The following is a 25,055-nucleotide window of genomic DNA, read 5'->3' as shown; positions in this document are numbered from 1 at the left end:
GTGTTAGGCTGCTGATGTCGGGGAGTGTCCCTTAACACCGGGACTTCACTTGGTACATACATGGTTCCTCTTGTCCACCGACACCTTTCTGACTAGGACTTGAGCTTTCGCACAGTGCCTTTGACGGTGTGGGGAGCACGTACTTTGTGTTGATCCTTTCTGGGCACTGAAGCCGAAGGACGAATGCCCAGTGCTCGTGCGAGGTCGTACCATGCCAAGCTGCACTTATTGTCGGCCCAAGCCAAATGAGATTGCCCGAGGTCTTGCAAGTTGGTCCATTGGTTATCGCGAGCGCAAGTAGCATAGCTGCTGGGACATTCCTAGTGGTGTGCCCCAGCTTGGGAGCCTGTGCCCTCACAGCAATGTGCTACAGGCACCCCTGTCTGTATTTTCGCCCTTGGTGCGGCACTCCTTTCGTTCCCATGCCGCCCTGGGACCAGGCATTTTTCCAGTGTTCGATGCCACCAGAAACAAAAAAACGTTTTCTGCCAACTCATTGCAATACTGTGTTCTTGTGTGCATCGCTTGGTAGCCCCTTGTGGCTTGAGCTCGCACACTATAGGCGACAGCTTTCTTGCTAAGCTCGAACCCATGGTGGCCAGTACTCCTGTGAGACCCTAACACTTGATATTGTCATCTTCTCATGCATCACACAGGCAATGGTGTGCAGCTACAGGCTTATGGCAGTTAGTGCCTCACATGTTTCATATATTTCTTAAAATTTAAAACATGTTGCAATGAACTTTTAATTCGCTTTTTGTTAAAAGCATTTGAGTGCACGTAGCATAGTAAAGCATAAACACGCTTTCTTGATCAGTTTAAGCTGTCAGCTAGTCACCGAGTGCTATTAAATTTGGTAGCTTTTTCTTTTTGAATTTATAAAAATCATGTTACCTTGACTAGAGCTCCTTTCCCTGTGTACTGTATTTTAATGCGATAACGTTAAGGAGCCCGTGTCGCAAAAAATCTGGTGTCCTGCATCAGACATTGCATCGGCAAAAAGATTTTCGAACCACGTATACCTAGGCCTTTCACGTGATGCCAGAAATTGACTGAACTAATTGAATTTCTCAAGTTAAAATGCGTAGAAAAATTGCAAACTATGACTTGCACACAACCTACAGACATGATAGCTCTCGGATTGTAATTTGACTATACGAGAAAACTCAAACAAGCGCTTTCACACACACAAACCGGCCGCAGCATTCTCAGACCGGTCTTGGCTTCCATCATTTTGCACACGGCAGTGCAATGGGTGTCTTGGGGGCCAAGGAGTGGCGCGTTTGGTTCCTTGCATTAACTCCAGCTGGCGCTCGCCTCCGCCGCATCGTGGCCCATGCAAGGGGCCGAGGTTCCACCACAAAGCTTGCCTTCGTGCATAGCATTCGTGGCAAGCGTTTTCAGGTAAACATTACAGTTACATACGCTCCAGTTGCTGGGAAATGTGAGAAGCAGTCAGGGATCTTTGAATGCTATCGCATTCCACTCTTAAAGGCGAAGTTTGAGCGTCCTCCAAATTTTTATCTGCCTCCAGTGGAATGATATTTCGTCGGGATTGCGATCTCTTTATCTCCTTTGCAGGCTGTTACAAATGAAGATGTCACTCAGGAGGAGCTTGGTGGAGCCAAAACTCACACAGTGACGTCCGGTAACTATATCCCTTGCCTTTTAAGAGTTAACCTGTAGTTTTATGCGGTTGCACTGTCGGAGCACCTTGCACAATAATTCACAGGGTCTTTTGTGTTAACTCTAAGGCGACTTGAAAGTGAACGCCCAAGTGCCAATGCTTTAAAGATGGACACATGATGTACACATCCCCCTTAATTTCCTTATTGTACTTTGCTTAGTTATCCCTCTTAATTCCAAAGGTCGAGGGTTTGACTCCCATCCAAGGTTGTGGGTTTGAGTGCCTTAATTGACTCTATATTAATTAACTGTACCTTATTTAACTATACCTTAATTAACACCAAAGGTTGAGGGTTCAACTCCCACCTATGGCCGTGGGATCGAGTGCCTTCATCAACTCTATCTTAATTACATTGCCTTAATTACCACCAAAGGCTGAGGGTTCGACTCCCACCAAAGGTTGTGGGTTCGTAGTGTTTTTGCACCTTTCATGTCGTTGACGCATTTTCACTCAAGGTTGACTGACTGATGAGATGTATAGGTTCCTTCACCTTAATAAAGGCCTAGATAAGGAGTGAAGGCTCCATAGTAGATATTATGTAGTGGTCAGTCCAAGTCACCAGTCAGAGGATTTCATTGAAACTGAGTCGTGTGGTTTGCTGCCAAACATCATTTTCAGTTTTGATATTCTTACCACATTTTCCTTATCTTATTCATGTGACAAAAATGTGACCCAAACTTACGGACATGTTCATTATGCCAAGAACAGGTTAAGTACAAACTATGGTAGATTCCCTTGATAGGGACATTTAAAGTCCAAAATAATTGTGTCTACCCTAACATTGAACTATTGTTAAACGGTAACAAATATCCCAATATAGCTGCAAGCAGAAGCAGAGTTTCTGCAAAAAATTAAATGGCAGAAATGTAGGATACAATATGGGAGAAATATGAAGCCTATAGTACATATTATTTAGCAGAAAGAGCTTACTAAAACTGTTGTGTGCATTAAAATTGGTGTACCAAAAGAAGTTCCCGCTAGCCACATTCTGCCATCATGGATGACAAACGTGCCCAGCATTGAGGATGCATTTTGCACATGCAGAGGCACTACACCTGCTCCACAAGAATGGCACAAATTGGCGGGAATAACTGTATCGTCAGTGCCCATGCAGCTCCTGTTGCATGCCTCCTGTAAATGACATGTTGATGAAAAGTGCCTCGCTGATATCGGTTTTACCTGCAAATGCTATGGCTGGTTACTATTCAGGCAGTAGTTACCAATTGATGTTCCAATTACTTACCGATTGATGTTCCAATTGTCAATTTAAGCCCGGCTCTGGCAGAACCACATTTGATGCATGGTGGATAATGCATGGTAGGTTTAAATAACTCGCACGGGACTTAGAAGATGCTCAGGATGCGAGTTCTGACAGTTTTCATTGTGTATTCTTCATGTTCTGTTTGTTTGTTAGCAGCAGGTGTGAGAAAGGGCTTCTCCACATGAAAAACGTTTCCTGATCAATGTTGTTGCATGCATATAACACGCAAAAAACTTTACAAGTAATGAAATAGCAAATGTCCATGTGTGCGTATGCACATATTTGCTGGCGAAAGGGTACATTTACGACTTATGATAGCATTAGCAATGCATTTGATGGGTGTGCCGGTAACAACAAATCTTCCGGTCCTGCTGCACTGCTCTAGGAATCACTCAACTGGTGTGCCACTTGTTGCAACACAGCAGCAGATGGGATGGCTGGTAAATGTGTCACGGTTAAACGACGATGTGATAACCTGTTTGCAACTGATGACAGATAACATCGTTGGAGCCATCCTTTGATAGGACGGAAAGGAAGCTAAGATTGACAAAGGCAGAAAGGATGAAGAGCCTGCAGACAAACCAAGAATTCTGACAACAAGGAAGGCAATAGCAACATTTAACTTTCTGTAGCTGTACCTTGTATTGCTGCTGGGTTGTGCTAGGGAGCATGCGTAACTTTGATCTCATAGGGTCAGCTGTGCCGCTGTTTTGTAGTGATGTCTTTTTTGATGCCAGTGCCTTTTCACGCATTTCATGTTTGTAAGCGGCCGCATTCAATGCCCTGCCTACAGCGGAGCATCGCTCTAAAAACTCATGAACACAAAAAGTGTGAAAAGGTATTGGCATAGAAAAAGCGTCGCTACAGTATGGTGACCCTGCAGTTGCACATTGTCGGATGAGTATCTCTTGAATTCATGCCAAATATTTTCTTTTTCTGAATGCTCTTGGCCTGCTCTACTGCAGATAACATTGTGCATGATCTTTACAATGCAGTGACCTTATAACAAGAATTTTGAGGTGCCAAGTGCTTCATTAGTGTAAAGATGTTTGTCTATCTATTGTTCTGAACGATGGTCTAATGTAAATATTCCAGCTAAAATTGTGCATTTTCAACCTATGGCTGCAGGAATAGTGCTACTATCCAGTTCATCACCTCTACCGGCATTTCCAATGCTTTAATGGGGCGTAAAGGTTACAATAAGTTGAGCTTTACTAAGAAAATATTTTATACTACCACAATACTAAATAAACCTTCCATACCATGGAAGATGCTTGGTAAGCCATGAGAGGATGCAAAAATGAAAGGTGGATAGCAATACCACATTGAAGTTCCTGCAACAGCTCACCATGACATGCCTTGTATTCTAAAGAAGCCAGAGAATGAACTTCACACATTTAAAGAACCTTACTGCATATGAACAACTCCAATACGAGAAAATCCATATAAATACATAACATCACAGGGGCATATAGGGGCAGGGGTTTCAGTGTAAAATTCTTTATAAATTTGAGTGTGGCCTGTATTTTCTCTTCAAGTGATTAATCCCTTACCAGAAAGTAACAAAAATGGAGTTTTGAATGAATACTTTATTGTCCCTAGGCTTAAGATACAGCTCTTCTTTTCTGCTTTCCAGTCCATAAGGCACGGCTCATTTTCATTGTTTTGTTCATGCTCAGGTGTGGCTCACAAGGCATTTGAAAATGATGTGGAAGCCATGATGGAGATGCGTCGTTTCTATGACTTCATCCCGATGAACAACAAGTCTGGGCCCCCTGTGCGGAAGTGTTTTGACCCCTGGTGAGTGCGGTTTGTCAAGGAACGCACTCGTAATTCATCCTAGAAATATACAGTCAAAGCTATAGACAAAGATAATCATGAATAGTCGGCCAAGGGAACAAGAGTTCAGGATCGCCAGTCAGCCTCTAGAGCCTGTGAAGGGAGTATGTTTACCTAAGTCAATTTATCAAAGGGAACCCTGACCTTGAAAAGGAAATTCACAGAAGAATAAAGATGGGTTTGAGTGTATACGGCAGACATTGTCAGCTTCTGGCTGGAAGCTTACCATTATCATTAAAAAGGACGGTGTACAATCAGTGCATTTTACCAGTGCTGACATATGGGGCAGAAACTTGGAGACTGATAAAGAAGCTTGAGAACAAGCTAAGGACCGCGCAAAGAGCGATGGAACGAACAATGCTAGGCATAATGTTTAAGAGACAGAAAGAGAGTGGTTTGGATCAGAAAGCAAATGGGTATAGCCGATATTCTAATCGACATTAAGAGAAAAAAATGGAGCTAGACAGGTCATGTAATGCATAGGTTAGATAACCGGTGGATGATTATGGTTAAAGAATGGGTGCCAAGAGAAGGGAAGTGCAGTCAAGGATGGCAGAAGACTAGGTGGGGTGGTGAAATTAGGAAATGCGGGTGCTACTTGGAATCAGTTGGCACAGGACAGGGGTAATTGGAGATCGCAGGGAGAGGCCTTCATCCTGTAGAGGACATAAAATAGGCTGCTGTTGCTGATGATGATGATATGCAGCAGAACCCTGTTCATGCATTTTAGGAAAAAGAAACTAAAAAAGAATGTAATAACTAGGTAAACATACAATTTGAAGCTGCACATTTGCAGTCAAGGGGTTTTCTGAAATGAAATGTACCCTTAAAAAACATGGTCCCCGTGGACCATGTTTTATTTTCCCTATTTCATTTTCCCCTAACTTTCTCCCCTCCTCAATGGCTCAGATGTGCTTTGCAACAGATTCTGTCTCTTATCTCGGTCAACGGCTGAATTTGACAGAGCCAGTTTACAAACTTGTAGTGTTGTCTCTCGTGAATGTGTAAAAAGGTGTCAAGTACCATTTAGTGGCTGGGACTTGTCTGTCCTTCCTTAAATTTCTATATTAACTCAAGCATGCCTCATCAAAACAAAACACTTACTCTGTTTTTCCCATGAAGTCTTCAATAAGTTTTTTGCCTGATGTACTGTCATACCAGAAAATTGCTGCTTGTAAGGAAGGCTGTTTATTTCTTTGCTGCTTCTGCAAGTAAACGGTGCAGCATGTTGAAACCTATACAACTTATACTGCGAGGACAATGGCCTTGTAAGAAGAATAACCCAGTGAGGCCAACAGAAGTTTTAAAGGGGCCATGAACCACCCCTCGGGCTTGGTGAAATAACATATCCTGTGGGTAGCATATGCTGCTGTGAACATCTGAGACAAGTTTTGCTATCGTATGCAGTGCGTGAAGCTCGCAAACGGATCACGAAGTCGCCTTTCTCTCAAATGCTCTCTTTTCAACAGAAGGAACTCTCCTCACTCTCTTCTGGACACTTTATTTCATCATCGAACGCTTTATTTTGTAATTCCCTTACACGGCTGCTATTGGCCAACAGCTGACATCAAGCTGCAGTCGGCTACATGGTGTAGATACCGCTGTGGGGTGCTGCCACGAGTCCACCGGCTAAGCGCACCATGGCTCGCTGAGGACAACCGCATTTGCCATATGGTTAGTGCGTCTTAGCACCAAAGGCAGAAGTCATGGCTTCTACGTTAACATCCAAAATGAAATTTCAACTGCATGCCACGGTGATATCTAGAAGGCGGAGCGTTGTGGGGGCCACATCCCACTGCGCCGTAGCCTTCACAGTGCAAGACATTGAAGAAGGAACAAGAGCACAGCGGAGGCCATGTTTGATTGCCAATAACTCCGCTTCTGCTGAACGCTTTGAAGTACTTTTTGCGGCAAAGTATTTCTGAAATAGCTTATTTTACTTCAAGTTCCTTTCTCCTGTTTGATAAAAGGTGGTTGAGGACTCCTTTAAGACACCTAAAATATGGATATCTCAAGCTTGCCCTCAGTTTCACGGTGCACATAAACACACTGATGGTGATGGTGGTGCCATTGGTGCAGTGTACACTGTGTGGTAAAAATGTGGCTGTTCTTGCCGAGCCCACTGACAAAACATTTTTATGTGTGCATGCCCTGAATTCAATGTTTTCATTCTGCAGGGATAGGATTGTTCCAAGCCTGGACAGCGTGGTGCCCCTGGAGACGACAGCTGCTTACAATATGCTTGATGTTATTCTTGATGTGAGTTCATAGTGGTCAGCATTTTTGGCTGTATCTACTAAAGAAAATGCCACTGGAACATCTCATATATAGTGGCCAAACTATTTTTTTGATGCAGCAAAGGCTGTAAAAGTGACTGAATGATCTGGTTGTCCAAAAACAAATTTCTAGGTAAAAATATATTTTGTTTGTTTTTACAACTCCATCTGTACAGAATATTTGCTTGAAGAGTTTTGTTTGGAGCTGTGGATCAGTCAAGTAATACATCAACTTTAGATTTCGTGATGGTTGAGGACTCAAATGCGTGCACAAACGTAAGCTTGCCGAAGCCGTGAAAACAACAATGCATGCTTCAGGCTACCTACGCCCCACCAGCTTAGCGCACATCAGTGTCTTGTACTGCAACATTTTGCACAACACTTTGCATTCTGTAGATGTCAACTACAGTTGAGTCTGCCAAATTTTTTAGTGACTTTAGATCATCGCACCCTTTTCCTGCTGGTGCATATTTCTTTGAGGTGTTCTGCAAAATCTTTGAACTCGGTGGCGCGGGAGGATGCGCCCCACGACGTCGCAGGGATCAATGTCTCGAAACTTTTCTAATGATGCAACCTGCACACAGAAGGCACGGTTCGCCGCCTGATCTACCTTTGTGCGTGCCAGTGCCACGTGCAAAGTGTGAGTAATTGAGGACATCTGAAAAATAAATCAGTGACTATCTTCTGCCTGGTTGTTTTTCTTTGTGAAAGTTGATTTTGTGTACTCATTTTACCTGGTGTTTTTTACTTGGAGCCATTTTATATCTCTGAAGTTGGTTTGTGTGAAAGTAATCCAACTTACTTCTGTGCAGGTAGTAGATGACCGTGATTTCTTTGAAATTATGCCAACATATGCGAAGAATCTGATTGTCGGATTTGCTCGGATGAACGGCCAGACTGTTGGCATTGTGGGCAACAATCCTAAGTCAGCAGCAGGTGAGTTCAGGAGCACAACCTTTCATTTGTGCTACAAAGCAGCTTGCATTATTTTACAAAGACCCATCCACAAAATGTTCCCAAATCTCGGAAAGCAAGTAAACGATGGCTGCTGGCATTGGGCATCTAGGTAGAAATAACTGGTCTGTCTGTGCGTGCGTGCGCTTGGGAAGAGGAATGCTGTTGTCAGGGCACATTTCAGAAATTCATCAGATGTGGACATTGTTGGCGTAGGGAGGTGTATTCTTGACAGTGGAATATTACACTACCGAAGTCATCTCTCTCTGTGCACTTCTTGCAGTACTTGGCATGTGTCTTGTGGTTAAGCTTGAGTTGAGTAAGTTGGTAAGCATCCATGGCACTGAAAGACAGATGTGCAAACACAGGCACAAATAGAATGAAAAGAATGGCATTTGTGTTTTCATTCTACTTGTCTGTGTTGGCATGCCTGCCTTTCAATACAATGGCAGGCAACTGACACTAGTTTAGAAAGGTTGCCAAGACATTACTGGATGCACAGTGATTTGCAGATGGTTCACCAGCTTTTGAAATTAATGCAGCAAGAAGCACTGCTACTTTGGTGAACCTGTATTGTGCAAGTTATTGTCATCATTGCCTTTGATGTTGATTTCATTAAAAATGCGAGCCAACAGCATGTGACTGTGAAAACGTCCAAAAAATTGGGCAGTATGAAAAACAAAAACAAATGCATGCGTTTTACTACCTTCCAGGTCTCAAATCACAACAGCCCCCATCAGAAATAGCTCGGAAGGCCTGCCAGTACACTTATTAGGCATCTCTGTACATGTACAGTGAGGGGAGACAGCAGGTTCTCACATTTATGATTATAAGTGACCTGTGATACTGGCCCCTTTCTACTCTTTGGATGCTTCACCACAAAACTTTGCACATGCTTGTCAAGGAAAATTGGGTCAATTTGTATGCTAATATCGAGATTTGAGTGCAGGTCATGAAGAAAAATAGCCAATTGTGTTTCACAAGTTCGTTCCTTGCGGAATTCGTTCTGGGATTGGTTAAAGAACTTCCTAGGAAGTTAATTATATGGGTGTATATGACATATTCCATGATCTTGCAGGGCACCGACGTGATGAAAATGAGGTGGTAGTTCAAAGGCAAGCCTTTATTGCCCGATTTGTAGACTGGAACGACCTTGCTCACTTTCCACTCTTTTGGAAGATTTCCGGAAGACAGTGACTGTGAAAACAACAATGTTAGACATGCCACAGAGATGAATTTAGTGTTTTTTCTAAAAACTTCAATGTGACTTTGTCGAAACCTGCAGATGATGAAAGTTTAGTATTAGCTATTATATTTGAAATTCCATGTACCAAAATAGGGATAGCAGGCATTGTAGGCATAGAAGGGGCAAGAAAGGACGGTAAACATGCATCGGATTTTTTAATAAACACTGAAGAAAAGCAGTATTAAATGTGTTAGCAATGTCCGTATCTGATAAGATTTCACCCTGCTCATTCGGTAAGCAGATAGTACAAGATGGCTGTGGGTTAATGATTTGCCAAAATTTCTTTGGATTTTCACTTATCATGTTGGCCAGGTCAGAATGAAAGTAAGTGTACTTATGTGCGCGGATTGCTGTTAGATATATACGTTCTGCTTCATTGTACTTGTTCCGCGAGTGATCGTAGGTGTAGCACAGTGAGGCAGTTTTTGACAGCGTGATACAGTAAAACCTTGTAAAACCATACCTGCTTAAACTGTAGTTTTCAGTCTCTGCAGTCATCGAACGTAATGCGTTTTGTACCCACTTGAATCGTAGCAGCTTATTGTGTACGTATCGATTAACACATAGTGTTTAAACTTTTTGTTGCGCAATTACGACGGTGCGTCATCCCTATCGGGCAGCCTGGCAGAACAACAAGCCTCAGAGATCAGAACATCAGCCTCCAAACGCCCTGTGGGTTTGCGCGTGAAGCCTCACCATCATCATCATCATTTCGGCTCCATCCCAGAGAGCATTGTGGCATTATGCAAGCTAAGACTCATGTCATGCCAAAGCTCAGATAAAAAACACTGGGTGCTCAGCATAGAAAAAAAATTGGACATTGTTTGAGCTATCAAACATGGCACGAAGAAATCGGCGCTGGCACGTGACAGGGATCTACCGTTGACTACGGTGTGTGACATTTGGAATGCGAAGAAGTTGTGCTCGGCAGCATTGCTGTGACCTTGAAGACTTTTCGCCATAGTTGCCTCTGTTGTTGCTGAAGTGTCGCCTAACGACAGTGATAAGGACAACACGGAAAGCGGCAGCACGGGCGATTCATGCCCGACAGTGGCAGAAGCTGCGCATTACATCAGCCTCATAAATGCAATCGTCACGACGAGAACAGCAACTCGCTATGAAAAAGGCGCCCCACGGCTTTTGCAGTGCTACCATGCCCGTGCACGGGGAATATGCAACACCAACAAGGAATCTGCCATGAGAGTGTTTGCCGAGGAGAGGGGGCTGGCTGAAAAGCTGGCTTGCAGCTTCAGTAAGTTTGAGGCTGCTGTCGTCGCTGCTAGGCTGCCATGGCATCAAACGAAAATAACACTTTTGTCGCGCGAAGTGACTAAATATTGCATGTTTTTGCCCTTTCATTGCACTCTCTCTTAGTTCCATTTCTGACAGGTAAGTGGGCGGTCTCATACTGTTTCGGTTAAGCAGTGTTACCGTTTAGTGCAGACTTTTTTGGAGCTTTGACAAACTATGGTTTAACGAGGTTTCACTGTAGCTGTGTTTCTTCTTGGACACTTTGGGATCACTCGTCAAAGACATATCACTTCAAGTTGATGTGCAGTGTTTTGTAATGAAGTGAATAAGGCATAGATTTTTTTGTAAAAGCGACAAGATGGTTCCGCACATCTTGAGCCTGGCGAGAGTAGTCTTTGCTAATGTCGAAGAGCCTCTTATCTAATGGCCCTTTAATTTGTGGCCATTAGATAAAACTGCTTTGGTGTTGAAGGAACTGAATTTAATGATAATTGGACAGTTTCAACCTTGGGTGTGTCTACCTAATCGATGTGCTCGTTCAGTTAATTGAGGGTCTAATGGGAATTTAAGGTACTCAGAGTATTGGCGAATAACTACTTCTTTGGAACACGCAAAGGATTCTTTTGGGTCAGAAACTCTTGTCGGCGACGCTTTGGGTGCTGAGTCGCATGAAATTTTGCAAAAGTTTAAGTATCTCCTAAAGTTATCGCCTGAGAATACTGCCCAAAGAAAGCTCCGTCTCCTCAGACGGCAATGATAAGTGAGCTTGTTTTTTTAATTGATTCATTGAATAAAGGTACCATTTCTCTTCATCTCGCATTACATTTGCGGTTTGATTTTATTCTTTTATGTTTTATTTTGCAAGCTCAAAGGTCGACCCTCGCGGTATAATCGTGGTCGCGTTACATTCGAGTAAATATGGCATGTCCGAAAATTGGATGTCCTAAAAGTAGGTCCTTGACTGTACATACATGTGTAAGCAAGAGAGAGGGGGCCAAAAAACCAGTTCTGCTTTTTCTTTTCTATTGACATTGTGTCGCTAATCATTTTATTCTGTGTGTACATCTTGCAGGTTGCCTTGACATCAACTCATCCATAAAGGGTGCGAGATTTGTCCGCTTTTGTGATGCATTCAACATTCCCATCATCACATTTGTGGATGTTCCTGGGTTCCTGCCAGGTAATTTAGTTTATTTCGATACTGCAGGTAAATCTCGATATAACAGACTTCAATACAGTAGATTTCCACTAATTAGACTCTGGTTAATTCAATTTTTAGATTAATTTGATTCTCATCAGCACCCATGCATTTCTATGAGTCCGAACTTTCATTATTTCTATCCTAAAATTAACCTTCACCAGAATTTGAACTTCACCAGTCAGCATGCATGTTCCTGACCTCTACGGTGACTTCAATAGTGACCCCTTTACTGACTGTGTCTGCGTCAGCACAGCTGAGGGGACAGTGAATGCGTTGAACACATCATTGTACGTTGAAAACGCCATTTGCGGCCCGCCCTAGGCAGATTTCCGAGCAATTACTGTAGCTCACACTGTCCAATTACGTTGTTTACCTGGTTCTATTGTGCCATTCTTTTTCTTTTCTTTAAAGAAAATAAGACCGAAAGTTACCTGCGTTGTGCAGTCGGACAAGAAACCAAAACTGCTTTTAGAACGTTTCTATTCTTTACCGCATAACATGAATGAATTGCGGCAAAGCTAATGTTAAGAATCTTTGTGGTGGAGATAAATTCAGGAGACTGGCTGTCATGGTGCAAGAATATTTCTTTCTAAAAAATCAGGTGCACAATATATTTCTTCTTTGTTTAGGAGCTTTAATGTCATTTCGACGTTAGTGTTCTACTTTGGACCCATCGGAAGTTGGCACGCGTTTGATTCGGGGGCATGTTAGACTCGGAGGCAACTAATGCCGACGTATCGGCGATGTATTGTGGCATTTTTTCTGTGTCTTTATTATTTCGACCTGCCGTTTGGCATCCGTCTCCTTTTCTAGCATGGCTGTGGCTTCATGCGGCTACCAGTGTGGCCTGTTTTAGATGTGATCTTCCGCATGTGCAAAGACAGAGTGAGCTGAGATGGTGTGGCATCCGCAGTCTTCCCACACCTTTAGTGCTAGAGGTTGCGTGATCTTGAGTTTGGAAGACGCATTAAAGCTAGAGGCAGATAAAGCATTTTGTGCCTCGCAGCCGGCGCTTTTCGTGATGGTGTCCCACTGCCACGGGAACGATGTGAACGCGAAAGCGTGGCTGGCTTCGCTTCATTTCACCGACATGAAGATGTGGCATGAAACTGCATCTTTTGTCCCCGACTCTCAAGTACTACAATTTTCTTTTTCTTGTCCAAATTTGTTTTTTCCAATTATCCGATAATTCGGAAAAGCTCACGGCTGCTACTATCTAAGAAAAATCTGTCAGATGCTGTACTTATTTGCATAAAAGATAGAATTTCAATATAACAGAATATGGATATACTATAGCAAATTGCCAATTTTAGCAATTTCATTTTATATTGGTGTTTAACTGTACATTCTTCTCCTTCTTTCTTGGGCTTATACTTGCGGACAACTTTCTGTGGCTATGAAGGGAAAGCTATGGGCATGGGGCTGCTGCACATGTGTTAACACACCAAGTGGTCCGGCAGTGTTAGACAGTGCTTTTGGTTACTTGGGACAGACACTGAATCGGTGCAGCTTCCACATGCAACAGTTTTGCATTTCCCAAGATGCGGAAAGGAAAAGCCGCAAAATAGGTAAACCTTTACACTCAGTGGTGTGTTTTGTCTTATTTAACTGTTGCTAATAAGGTGTTTGTTTTCTCTTTCCCAGCCTAAACTAACGCGGATTAAAGCGCAGCACTCTTTTCTTTTCAGAAGCGCTCTCACTCGTGCACGCTTTGCCTCCGTAGCTTTTCCTTCATAGCCAGAGAAAGCTGTCCGCAAGTATAGTTATGTTCATTTTTGGGGCCAGCTCTTCTGGATCTCAGTCTCCGTTTCTCTTGATTATGGGCTTTGTTTGTGTTGAATATTGCAGCAACTAGATGAGTGTGTAGCGGGTTTGCCCAGCACTGTTTCAGCCAGCCCCTTGGATGCTTTTGAGGCACTTCGAGGCTGTAGCCAATGTGTGCAAGCCAGTCAGCGTCTAATCCGAGTATGTGGCCATATCATCTAAAGCAGGCTTCGCACCAGCCCGCTTGTATTTTGTTGCTTATTTCTGTTCCCCATCTCCAAAAAATCCTAGGAAAAATGCTGCTTATTCAACTCTTTTCAAAGATCTATGAAATGTTCTGCCAGAGAGTCAATTTGGATCTCTTATGGGGGATAGTGTTGTAAACTTCAATGTAAAACATGCCCTTTCTATTTCTATGATGTGTACCGTATTAGGCATGAGTGCACTCAAGTTGAGCTCAGCTGTAACTGCAGGTACTTAGTGGAAAAAATCAGATCTCCATTGTGCATAGTTTAACCAGTTTCATTTTCTTTTCTTACACTTAACAGCATCTAGGAGTTGCTCTTAGTGGAAGTCATGACAGGAGGGCCTGCGAACAATGGATCTTCTTTTCTTGAACTATACTACAGTCACCTTTTATGAAGTCCGGGGCAGCTCCTTGAGTGAAAACATCTTTTGGCTGCTCTCTGTCTCTGAACATTTCCAAAAATATACTTTACAACTTGCACGGGTCCATCCAAAAGGCACCCTTGAGACTCTGCTAGCAGGAAGCAAAACATGTTGCAGTCACAAATATGCAGATAACAAGGAAGGGCTGCGCTGAAAAAGCAGTGTAGGGGGAAAAAATGGCCACTGCACAAATGTACACACGGAGAAAGTGGCACCATAGTATGGGACAAGGCAGCAAACATTCACATACGTAGCCATGCATCATGACAATAGGGGTCACAAGGGAGAAACCAACGTTACTAGATTACTTCGTCAGTTTGCGAACTCCGCCAGGATGCGACAGCAAATGTGGCCCCCTTTGGTTCCTGCTCGCGAGATTGCACTTCTGACACGATTGGCCCGGTCGCGTCATCGTTACAGAGCTTGCGTGCTGCGTTTAATTTACACAGTTAATTACGTGTAAGGGGAGTTCGAGATAGTGAGCAAACGTCATTTCCAGTTCGCTACTAGAGTATCGTTTGAGCCACTAGAGCAATGCCACTTGGCAGAGGTGAGACTGAGATGCCTGAATCTAGCTCCTGGTATGCAGGACTTTTGTCTATTCAGCTGTGAGGATTCATTGGTTTCCTGTTCTTTTTAATTCAGTTTTGTATAAAATTACATGTTAGCGGTGAGCCACGTAAAATAGGTATCTGATGCCGCCGAAAATACCGAAACCTACAGCTTAAAACCACCCTTTTGTTCCAGAACACTCGATGCTAGGATACGCGTTTATTAAACACAAGATACTGAACTACTTCAGTGAACGCTCACTGTTTTTAAGACTATAAAATGCGGAATATTACTAGAACAAAAGCCAAATCCAAAACACTTTATTGAATCAATGCAATAAACATCAATTGGGAACCACTTTTCAAGAGCCACAGTTACAAGAGATGCACTTTTTTGTTTGGTATAGCCACATTTTCCTTGCTTTCTAACCGATTGTTAAAATCGCAGGTGAAAATGTGCATTCTTGTCACAGTGACAAAGTTCAATATCTGGCATGGGAATATCTGGCATTTCCAGCTTGTGCACCACAATTGTAGTGCCAACAACCTCAAGGGACCAACCCTGCAACTGTTGGCCTGCTGCTGCCATGCCACACAACTCATTGAAAAGCTGTATGTTGTTCTCCAGTACAACAGTGCTGTCAGTGTCACCACTGCTTTCCCTAAAAATGCATAAGTTCGACGTCACCGCTTCTTGGTCGTTCTCTTTTTGCTCTTTCTGACGCTTAGGCCCAGGCGGTGCGTTTTTGCACTGGCTTCGACAAGTATTTAGGGCAATAGGGAAAAATGCGCGTCACAGCATCTTCCTTAAGAGCCCACTTGTCACGTGGTATGACAACTACGTCACCATGAACTTTGTGAACGAAGTCTCTCGCAATATCTTCCTCATGAAAGCGGAGGTTGCAAATAGCGCATGAGCTGGACAGCTCCTTATCTAATCTGCATATAGCCCGTGGGCATTGTTGAAGGCGGAACGCATCAGCGGGTGGCTTAAAAAAATGTCTTTTTTCAGCTGTGGATTTCATCTAATCGTAGCCACTTCAGCAACTAGTTGCAAAGCAACGAGCCATGTTTTCTCATATTCAAGACACATCACAGCCAGGCACTATATATATATGCACTTGCGATAATCAACGGTGATCAACCGTAGTCGCACATTACGTTAAGAAGCTGTTCTTGCCTTGATTTGAAGTGAGCAAGTCAAGCTGCATCGCACGATCCGCAACATGCACAGCTCAGGTGCAAGGATGCCTCACGTGGTCGCAAATGCGACAAGTTGCAGTGGGAGCACACGCCGCACGAGCTCCGTCGATAGATCTCGCTGGCACTCACAGGGATAGTGATCACTACACAACACAGTTGAAGGCAACGAAGAAACACTCGGCACAGTGCCAAGCCTGCGTTGACTTCGCCAGAGCAGTTGCAAAAAGAATGATGCACCGACAACACCCGCTGAAACCGCCGCCGCCACTGTCAGACCCAACAAGACCGGTCAAATGGCGACAAGCGTGCCCTCGCTCAGAGGAACTTGCAAGGGTGACACCCGTGGTGCGGGAGTTTGCAAACTGAAAGAGGTAATCTAGTAACGTTAGGAGAAACTGTACAGGCAGTTAGCATCCAGAATACTGTAGAAATGCATGCACATGTGCTCAGTAACATGTGCTAGCAGGCGTTGTGTAAATGAATATTGCAGAGCCAGTGTTTACATGCACCTAAAAACAAACCCATGGCAGAATAAAGGAAATGAGCAAGAGTAATTGGCCTGCATGCAAGTACAAATTTTACTTTAAACTACATTTGCTGTTTTAGTTCATAAATGGTCTAGCTACATATCAATAGCAATGCCCAACTTCTGGTGGTTTTTATGAGTTGCCCTATTACTCACTATGTTTAATATGTGATTCCGTATGCTGACGACCTTTAAGTCCATTATTTCAATAGAGAATGTATTTGAGTTGTGTTCATTTTTCATAAAACACAGGAAGCTGCATGCACCACAAGTTTGTTAACAGCTTTCTATTTTATAATACTATGCTCTTTGTTGTAAAGTGCAGTGCTATCAAGGGCCGAAATTTATAATGCAACTTGTTTAGGCTGTGTTCTAATCCGAACCTGCCATGCAAACAGCTTTGCTCTTCTCTTTCTTGTCTGTAAAGGTACTGCTCAGGAATATGGAGGCATCATCAGGCATGGGGCCAAACTTCTGTACGCGTATGCTGAAGCGACTGTACCGAAAATAACCATAATCACCAGGAAGGTGAGTATACCCCTTCACATAAGTTCTAAATATTATAAGGGGCCTTAACATTTTCCTGCCCATGGAGAAAGCAGTACACTTGAACCTCGTTATAATGAAATAATGAATATAACAAAGTACATGGATCCCCATAGAGACCCACGTATTTAAAACCTCATTTTAACGAAGTGAAGTTGTCCTGCCAATGGATATAATGAACTAGACTCATTTCCGTAACCAAAAAATACCCGACCATAGCACGCCCAGTACATAGTAGCTTTCCATGGGGTTCGTCATTCATTCGCCACAGCAGTTCAAAACTCCCACGTCCCCGCATTGAATACGTCGTCAAGCAACACCGGTCTTTCTCACTGCGATGCGTAGTTGCACACCTGTGCACTATGAGCAGCTCACTGTCGCACTTCTCCACTGACCTCTCTCTCTAGTGATTGCCTGGCTGCGCGAGTCGTGTCGTGCTGTTTATGTGCAGATGTGCAAAAGATTAGTGTATTCACTTCTATTGGGCAAACATGCCATGCAGGCAGCCGTAGTTGGTCGTGGCCTTTGAGATCTCTCCAGCTCAATCTCGGTGGTCACATGCAAGGCTGCTCGATTGGGCCATGCTGCGCCACTACGCAGAGCAGTGTGAAAGATTAGTGCATTCACTTCTCTATGGCGCACCACACCGGAAGCCACAGCTGGGCCTGGCCTCGGAAATCTCCCCAGCATAATCTCAGGGGTCACACCCAGGCCATGCATTCACTTCTCCCACTTCCTGCGGCGCGCCCTGCGTGCTTGCAGCTGGGCGTGGCCTCTGAGATCGCATTGGCATCGGTGCAATTTCAGAGCCTGCGATCCGGCCGAGCCAAGCCGGCACGGCGAAGTTCGCTTGCCTCCTCGATCACTCAGCAGAACGCTGACGAGACAGTCATTTCAGGAATCGCCCGACAAATGTGTGCAGGCATGAGTAAAAGCGTGTGCAAGAGAGAAAATTTGGGGGTTCTTGCTCCTTGAATATCTGACTTTGCCTAGGTACTACAGAGGAGAAGTTTTGTATGCGTTCTTCTCCAGGCATGCTGGCATTCAGTGCAAAGTATCTGTGCAATATTCCAGCACATCTTGACTTTCTATGGAGAGAATTTCTTGAGATATATAAGAGAATGTTAACGGGGTGTTGCACCAACCGGGAAAACCAGGAAAACTGGGAATTCTCAGGGATATTAAGTAGTGTGGAAAAACTCTGGGAAAACTTAGGGAAATTGTGCCTCTATCAGGGAAAATTAGCTGTAATTTCATAGAAAGGGTCGAAAGTTACGGTAATGGTGGCTCGAGTAACAGACAGGAATCGAAATCAATCGTCTTTGATGCCCTGTCGCCATCTGGAGGAGTTGCCAGTGTACAGTCAATGACCGGCTTTCCGGATTCCCGATAATTTGGACGATTTCGCAGCACCACCGCGTACCCCATAGAGTCAATGTATCAGAACGTCTGAAATTTCAGACACAAGAATGCTTCGCCGTCCAGTTTTCCGGACGTTCTGCCGGGGCCACAGTTCTGAAACGGCAATAATCAAAGCCACAACCGCTGCTATTTTGATAACCTCGCCGCCTCAAACCGGCGCTCTAGCACGCATATCCGCTGGCAACCGTAGCCACCACAGTAGCAACGCTAGGCCTAGCTGCTTCGACATTCGCTATGAAGCTTCTCGCTGTTGGGTGCTGAGTTTTTTATTGAAAGAACTTGCTGCATTTAGTAATGGCACAGACTCTGCCTTTGTGGTCTTTGCGATTGGCTTAGAAGCTTGGAAAGCACAGTGCGCTGCATAATGCTGTTTCCCAAAAGTCAGCTTCACCTCTGTACAGAAGTGTTACTTGGTGAAGCATATGCTAAAGTATTGCAGTGAAGCATAACAAGCGTGAGAAGGGGCTATTGCCACGGGACACAGTATGTATTCCTTATTTATACAAGCCTGCACCCGGTATTTCCTGTCACAGTACGAGCACCGATATGCCTAATACGTGTACCGACAGGCCTTCAGAGCATTTTTGAATGTGTCTGTGGCGGTTTGGGCCCCTAAGGGCAGTAAATGACAAGCATTTATTTTTTCCAACTGGCCGATTTTTCGAACATTTTCGTGGCCCCTAGTGAGTTTGAAAAATCGAACGTGGGCTGTGCAACTGACCAAGAAAATGCTTCAAATGGTCCGCTGGGCGAACGAGTGGCAGAAGGAGGACAAGAACAGAAAGTACCTACGCATTGAGGAATGAACGGGAAAAGCGTGCTGCCGCCGTTTTAAAGGACCTTGAGCTCAAAAAACAGTTTTCGCTAATGCCGAGGTGCAGGTGTCCTTCATCCAAACCAGAATAAACTCTTTAGAGAAGTGAAACACAACACTGAGATGTCTGTGTGTAACCATATTCATATGTTAAAAAGGAACTAGAAAGAACTTGCCATCAAGGAAAATGTACGATCCAAACTGACTAAAAATTGAAGACAAAAATGAAGATGCAGCCGTGCTAGCGGCCAATATGCTGCGATGGCGAACTGGCCTTTCGACCATAGAACGGCTACTGCTGAATATGTGTGCTAACTAGATGGTAGTTCGGCTGGCACACCGCTCTCTACACTACCGACAGGCCGATTGACAACTGCAAAGCTGCATGGCATCAGCACGAGCTCATTGCCGGGACAGTCAGCTCTAGGGCGTCTACACCATCGGCGTCACTAACACCAGCATAATATAATCTTCTATAGATGAAGTGATGTATAAATTGTACATTTTACGAAAAGCGTTGTCGCCTGTCAAATGTTTGGTACAAATGAGAGTTAGGTACTTGTCGAGCTCAGCTGCAAGTGCACAGCTATTGACAGTGCATGGCAAACCGGCTGAACTGTGCTCGCATCGCAGCTGATGGCACCACGAATGCATCGCCAAGTGCGAAATTATTGTGAGGAGAGGATAAAGTAGCAATAATAACAAGGCATTGCAGCTAGCAGTTGTGAGTTGGAAGCATCAGCTACAGCTCCGAAGTGAACCAGAAAAGGCATAGCGATGACATCAGTGCTGCCGAGCGATCAACAGTGGTGAGACTGCCAGCGACACCAGGGCATAGCCATAGCAACCACTCCTCTTTCACTGATTCGCCACATTGCTACGTGTCTGCAGCAAGAAATGGGTCCCAGACCCATCGTCCTCTGCGCGGCAGGGATATCTAGCTGTTTGTGATCAAAATGGCTGGTGGCCTGCGAACAGCAAACGGTGTGCAACGAGCTGCCATGTCGCTAATGTGGAGGAGACAAGAGAGTGAGAAGGTACAAGATGCGAGGGCGTTTGCTTAATCCTGGACGTATCTGTAATCTTTTGTGGGCACAGTAGCTGACCCTTTGAAAGGAGGAGTTCCTTTTCCACACACTGTAGACCGCTTTCTGCATTTTCATTCTTTTTTCCATGAAAGCGAGGAAAGCACACCACATCTAGTCCAGCGAGAGCCTCGGCGAAAGTAGCCTACAAGCGCCCGTCGTCTTCTTCGGCATCAGTTTAGGGTGATTGTGCTTCATCGCCTTCATCTCGCAGATCTATGCCACGCTTTGTGGCTTGCATGTCGGGACATGGTCATCCTACATGCAAAATCTGCAGACAGGCCTTGGTCACGTCTACCTCGCATTGTCATGCCTTTTCTTATTTGTATGTTATCTAGCAGCCGAGGAACATATCATACAATCACAGTTTGGCGATCTACTGAACGTTGGGGCTGAAAAATCTCACTTTCCAGGAACGTATATTCCCCACAGGAAAGCTGCGTGACTATTGGTTCATCTTTGGTGCTCTATTGCGAACTTTGGCGCCAGGAAATCATGCTAAACACGAACGAATCACAAAGGCTCTTCTGTATTACATAAATATTTTTCTACGGTTCACCTTCGTTGCCACCTACAGAAAAAGCATGACCAACTTTTCCTGTAAGGTGCACAGCCAAGCAGTTGTGCACTTCTTTCCAGGGTGCCGTGCACCACCTGTGCATAACATGGGGTAACTGGTGCTGTGCTGCTCCAATGCAGACATGGAGCTCAAGAGAACATGAAGCTATGTCAGGTAGAAAGAAAGTCTCCTTTGTTGCTGCTGCTGCCGCTGCCCGAAAGGCTGTCCTTCTCGGCTCAGAGGTGCCGCCATCACCAGGCCCCTGCCTTTAAAGATAGAGTTTGTGACTTTACAGTGCAACGAGGAATTGAGCATGAGCATGGAGTACTTGAAAGTGAAGTTGTCAGGTGGGAGGCAAGAGAAGTGGTAATGAAAGATTATGCAGGAAGAGGGCTTCTGACGAAGGTTGGCTTGAGACGGTCAAGGAACACAACAGTGTCACAACTGTTGACAGAGATTGTGAACGTCTTCTGATTGCGAGCTGAGATGACATAAGGCTGGTGTATGGTGGATGAAGAGAACACCGAGTGGAGTGCCTCAGGAGAAGCCAGTAGGAAAGAGTCGCGAAGATTGCAGAATATGAAGGGTGTGCCATATTGCCGAGCTCTGTCAGTGTTACACCAATACCGGAGAAATAAATGGTCATGTATAGGGTGTACATGTTGTTAGTCGCACGTAGTTGAAGGTCAAGAGCAAAGAAATTCAGCAGGCCGACACAGGGATGTGCCGTACCCGAGATGGCCAAGAGCGATCTTGTTTGATAGCTGTGCAAAGCTCCCGCAGGACTAGGGCTGCAGTAGTGACACATTAATCAGGGACAGTGTGAGCCATGAGAGCAACTTCACTGCCTTTGGAGGACAGTGAAACTGCTCTACTAAGCCATTGCTTTGCCAGTAGTAAGTCATGGTCTTGACATGGCAAGTTTTGAGGTGGCTCCTTAGCTGGCGGAAGAGCACATGATAGCAGCTCAACACCATTGCGCTATTGCAGCACTGCCACCACTTGGGCAATCAATGTTTCATCCTTTGCACTAAGTTAAAAAATGAGAGGGAACGCTGGTCTTGACATGCCACATGCGCCCATTGTATAAGGATGCAGCGCATTCATTCTGTTGCTTGCCTTCTGGCACGAGTTTGCACAGAAGTGGTGGGAATGCCAACAGTTGAGCTTGTTACAGTCACCTGACGCAAAGGAAAGCATAGGTGAAATTAAGTGTTCCTTTAAGTGAAATGTGAAAAAAATGTGAAAAGAAAGACTAATGTGAGCACAAAAAGAACTTTAACTGGAAGAAGCCGAATTTACATCTCCTTCCTTACACATGCGATCCTCTGCCAGTTGAGCCTCCTCTCTTTTCCTGCCTCCACTCCACTTTCTTGTGTATTTGTGTATGTGCACAGGATTTAGCCCTGGGAGTGTTAGCCAACGCCACTCACTGCTATGACAGTGGATATGGAACATCGTTTCAGCATAGTGTAAGTCTACAGTGCAGAAACCGACAGAGACAAAGGAGGCACCTTTGTCTCCGTCGGCTCCCATGCTGTGGCCTTCCACTATGTTCAACCAACAAGCCCAACTAGTTAATCTGCTCAACATCCTTTCAGCCATACAACATAAGTGAGTAGGAAGTAATATGTACTGTGCAGTGGTGGAACAGCTGTACCAATTGCGCCAAACTGCGCCGAGAGCAGGCCTTTGCGCCATCCTGCGCCAAAGCATGCATAAGTGTGAATCTGTTCTTCCGTCGATGCTTCACAGATAGCAAAACTGAAATGAAAACCAACAGGAAACTATCATCATCATCATCATAGAAGGAAGCAGGGAGGTCCCACCATAGACTTCAGCAGGGTGTCTACCAACCGGGAAAACCCGGAATTCTCAGGGATTTTGAATAGTCTGGAAATATTCGGGAAAACTCAGGTAATTTGTGCTTCTATCAGAGAAAATTAGTTATAATTGTATTGAAAGGGAACAAAAGTAGTGCTAATGCTGGCGCAAGTACCAGAGCAATCGTAATGAATCGTCTTTGACGCTGTGTTGTCGGCTGGAAGAGTTGTCAGTGTACAATTAATCACCAGTTTTTCGGGACGCCCCATTTTTTGGGACATGCCCGATAATTCGGACGGCTTCGCGGCGCCACTATGTACCTCATAAAGTCAATGTTTAAAAACGTCTGAAATTTCGAATGCAAGAACCCTTCGCCGTCCGATTTTCCTAGCTTTTTGCCATGGGTCCGAAACGGCATTAATCATGGCCACCACCGCCACCATTTTGATTATCTCGCCGCATACCTCGAAGCGGCGCTCACGCATGCTGGTTCGAGGCGTAGCCACCACCGCGGCAACGCTAGGCCTAGCTGCTTCGACATTCGCTATTAATTTCTTGCCGTTCGGTTCCGAGCTTTTCATTGAAAGAATTCGCCGCTGTCAGCAATGGCACTGACTCTGCCTTTGTAATCCTCACGATTGACTTCGAAACTCGGAAAGCACAGCGCGTTGCATAATGCCGGTTCCTGAAAGTCAGCTTTTCCTCAATACAGAAATGTTACACGGTGAAGCATAAGCGAAGTATTGCAGGGAAGCTTAAGAAGCGTGGCACGGGGCAATTTTCACGAGACACAGTATGTATTCCTTAATTATACACGCGTGCACCTGCCATCTCCTGTCACAGTACAAGCACCGGTAGGCCTAATAAGCATACTGGCAGGCCCTCCGAGCTTTTTCAGACGTGCCTGTGGCGATTTGAGCCTTTAAGGACAGTAAAAGACATGCATTTATTTTTTTGGACTTCCCGATTTTTCGGATATTTTCACGGCCTCTAGGGAGCCCAAAAAATCGGACGTTGACTGTATAACTGACAAAGAGGATGCTTCAAATCGTCTGTGGGGCGAACGCACAGCAGAGGGAGGATGAGAACAGAAAGGACCTATGCATTGAATAATGAACGGGAAAAGAAGCGCTCTGCCACTTCATTGAAGGAGCTTGAACTAAAAAAAAAAACTAAGTGTTGACTGATGCAGAAACGCAGGTGTCCCTCATCCAAACCAAATAAACTCTTTAAAGCAGTGAAACACAATACTGAGGCATTGTGTGCAGCCTGAGAGTACGTTCGGACAGTTGAGGTTGACTTACCTGCTGTTGAGAGAGAATCTCACTTGTGACCAAGTTCGGGCCTCATACCAATTAGCTTGCCATCAGTTGATAGAAATAGTTCATATTCGAAAAGATTTGCTTCTGTATACGTCTCTTCTTATTTGTATTTGAAAATGTTCAACTCGATTTGCAACGGGCTTTACTATTGTTTTTTTCGAAAATACTTTATTCGCAGTGCATTTTATTAACCCCTACCTTTTGTTTCCTTTTTGAATAAAATAAACACTACTCACTATTCAAACTGGGTTTTTTTTTTGAACATGCTTAGTAGAGAGCGAAAGCATGGGGCGACATGATGTCAACCCGCCTTGTCATAAAACAAAGTTTAGGAATTTTTCAAAGGCACTCAGGGAAAACCTAGAAAACTCGGGGAAGTTGAAATGTCAACTTGGTGCACACCCTCAGTGAGAAACTATATGCGTGGTGCCACGGAGTTTGCCAAAGGAGGATGTCATCTTTTAGGATTAAAGTTAAGCTTTCTTTATTTTTATGGGTGATAGCGTGACTTTGCAAAAGGATCGCAGGTAGTGCATAGATTAAAATGGTATTAGCAAATGAGGTTGAATGTTGTACAGTGAAACCTCGTTAAACCGTAGTTGGCCGGAGCTCGGAAAAAGTACGTACTAAACGATAGTACTGTTTAACCGAAACAGCATGAGATTGCCCACTGACCTGTCGAAAACGGAACTCAGAGTGCGATGAAAGGGGAAAAAACATGCAGTATTTATTCACTTCGCGCGACAAAAGTGTTATTTTCGTTTGACGCCGCGGCGGCCTAGCACGACGACAGCAGCGCGCGACAAAAGTGTTATTTTCGTTTGATGCCGCGGCGGCCTAGCACGACGACATCGGCCTCAAACTTACTGAAGCTTCGTGCCAGCTTCTCAGCCAGTCCCCTCCTCTCAACAAACACTCGCACGGCAGATTCCTCGTTGGCATTATGTATTCTCCGTGCACGTGCGCAGTAGTGCTGCAGAAGTCCTGGGACGCCTTTTTCATTGCCGGGTGCCGGAGTTAGGAATACTTTTCATTTGGAATAGTTACGTTATCGC

At 44.5% G+C, this 25,055-nt stretch overlaps 1 protein-coding gene across 1 annotated transcript in view; it reads left to right on the top strand.

The window, feature by feature from the left end:
* LOC142572013 (propionyl-CoA carboxylase beta chain, mitochondrial-like) overlaps positions 1 to 25,055 on the top strand; it is a 51,511-nt gene that overhangs the window by 17,036 nt on the left and 9,420 nt on the right. The window contains exons 7-12 of the mRNA XM_075680800.1: positions 1,582 to 1,648; positions 4,628 to 4,748; positions 6,965 to 7,046; positions 7,876 to 7,999; positions 11,587 to 11,694; positions 16,856 to 16,956. Coding sequence (XP_075536915.1) covers positions 1,582 to 1,648; positions 4,628 to 4,748; positions 6,965 to 7,046; positions 7,876 to 7,999; positions 11,587 to 11,694; positions 16,856 to 16,956 — 603 coding nt within the window. The remainder of the gene's footprint in view (positions 1 to 1,581; positions 1,649 to 4,627; positions 4,749 to 6,964; positions 7,047 to 7,875; positions 8,000 to 11,586; positions 11,695 to 16,855; positions 16,957 to 25,055) is intronic.

This window comes from Dermacentor variabilis, chromosome 2 (genome assembly GCF_050947875.1).
Source record: "Dermacentor variabilis isolate Ectoservices chromosome 2, ASM5094787v1, whole genome shotgun sequence".
NCBI classification, from domain to species: Eukaryota; Metazoa; Arthropoda; class Arachnida; order Ixodida; family Ixodidae; genus Dermacentor; species Dermacentor variabilis.
The sequence above is the reverse complement of the archived record's forward strand: the minus strand, read 5'-3'. Positions and strand labels throughout refer to the sequence as shown.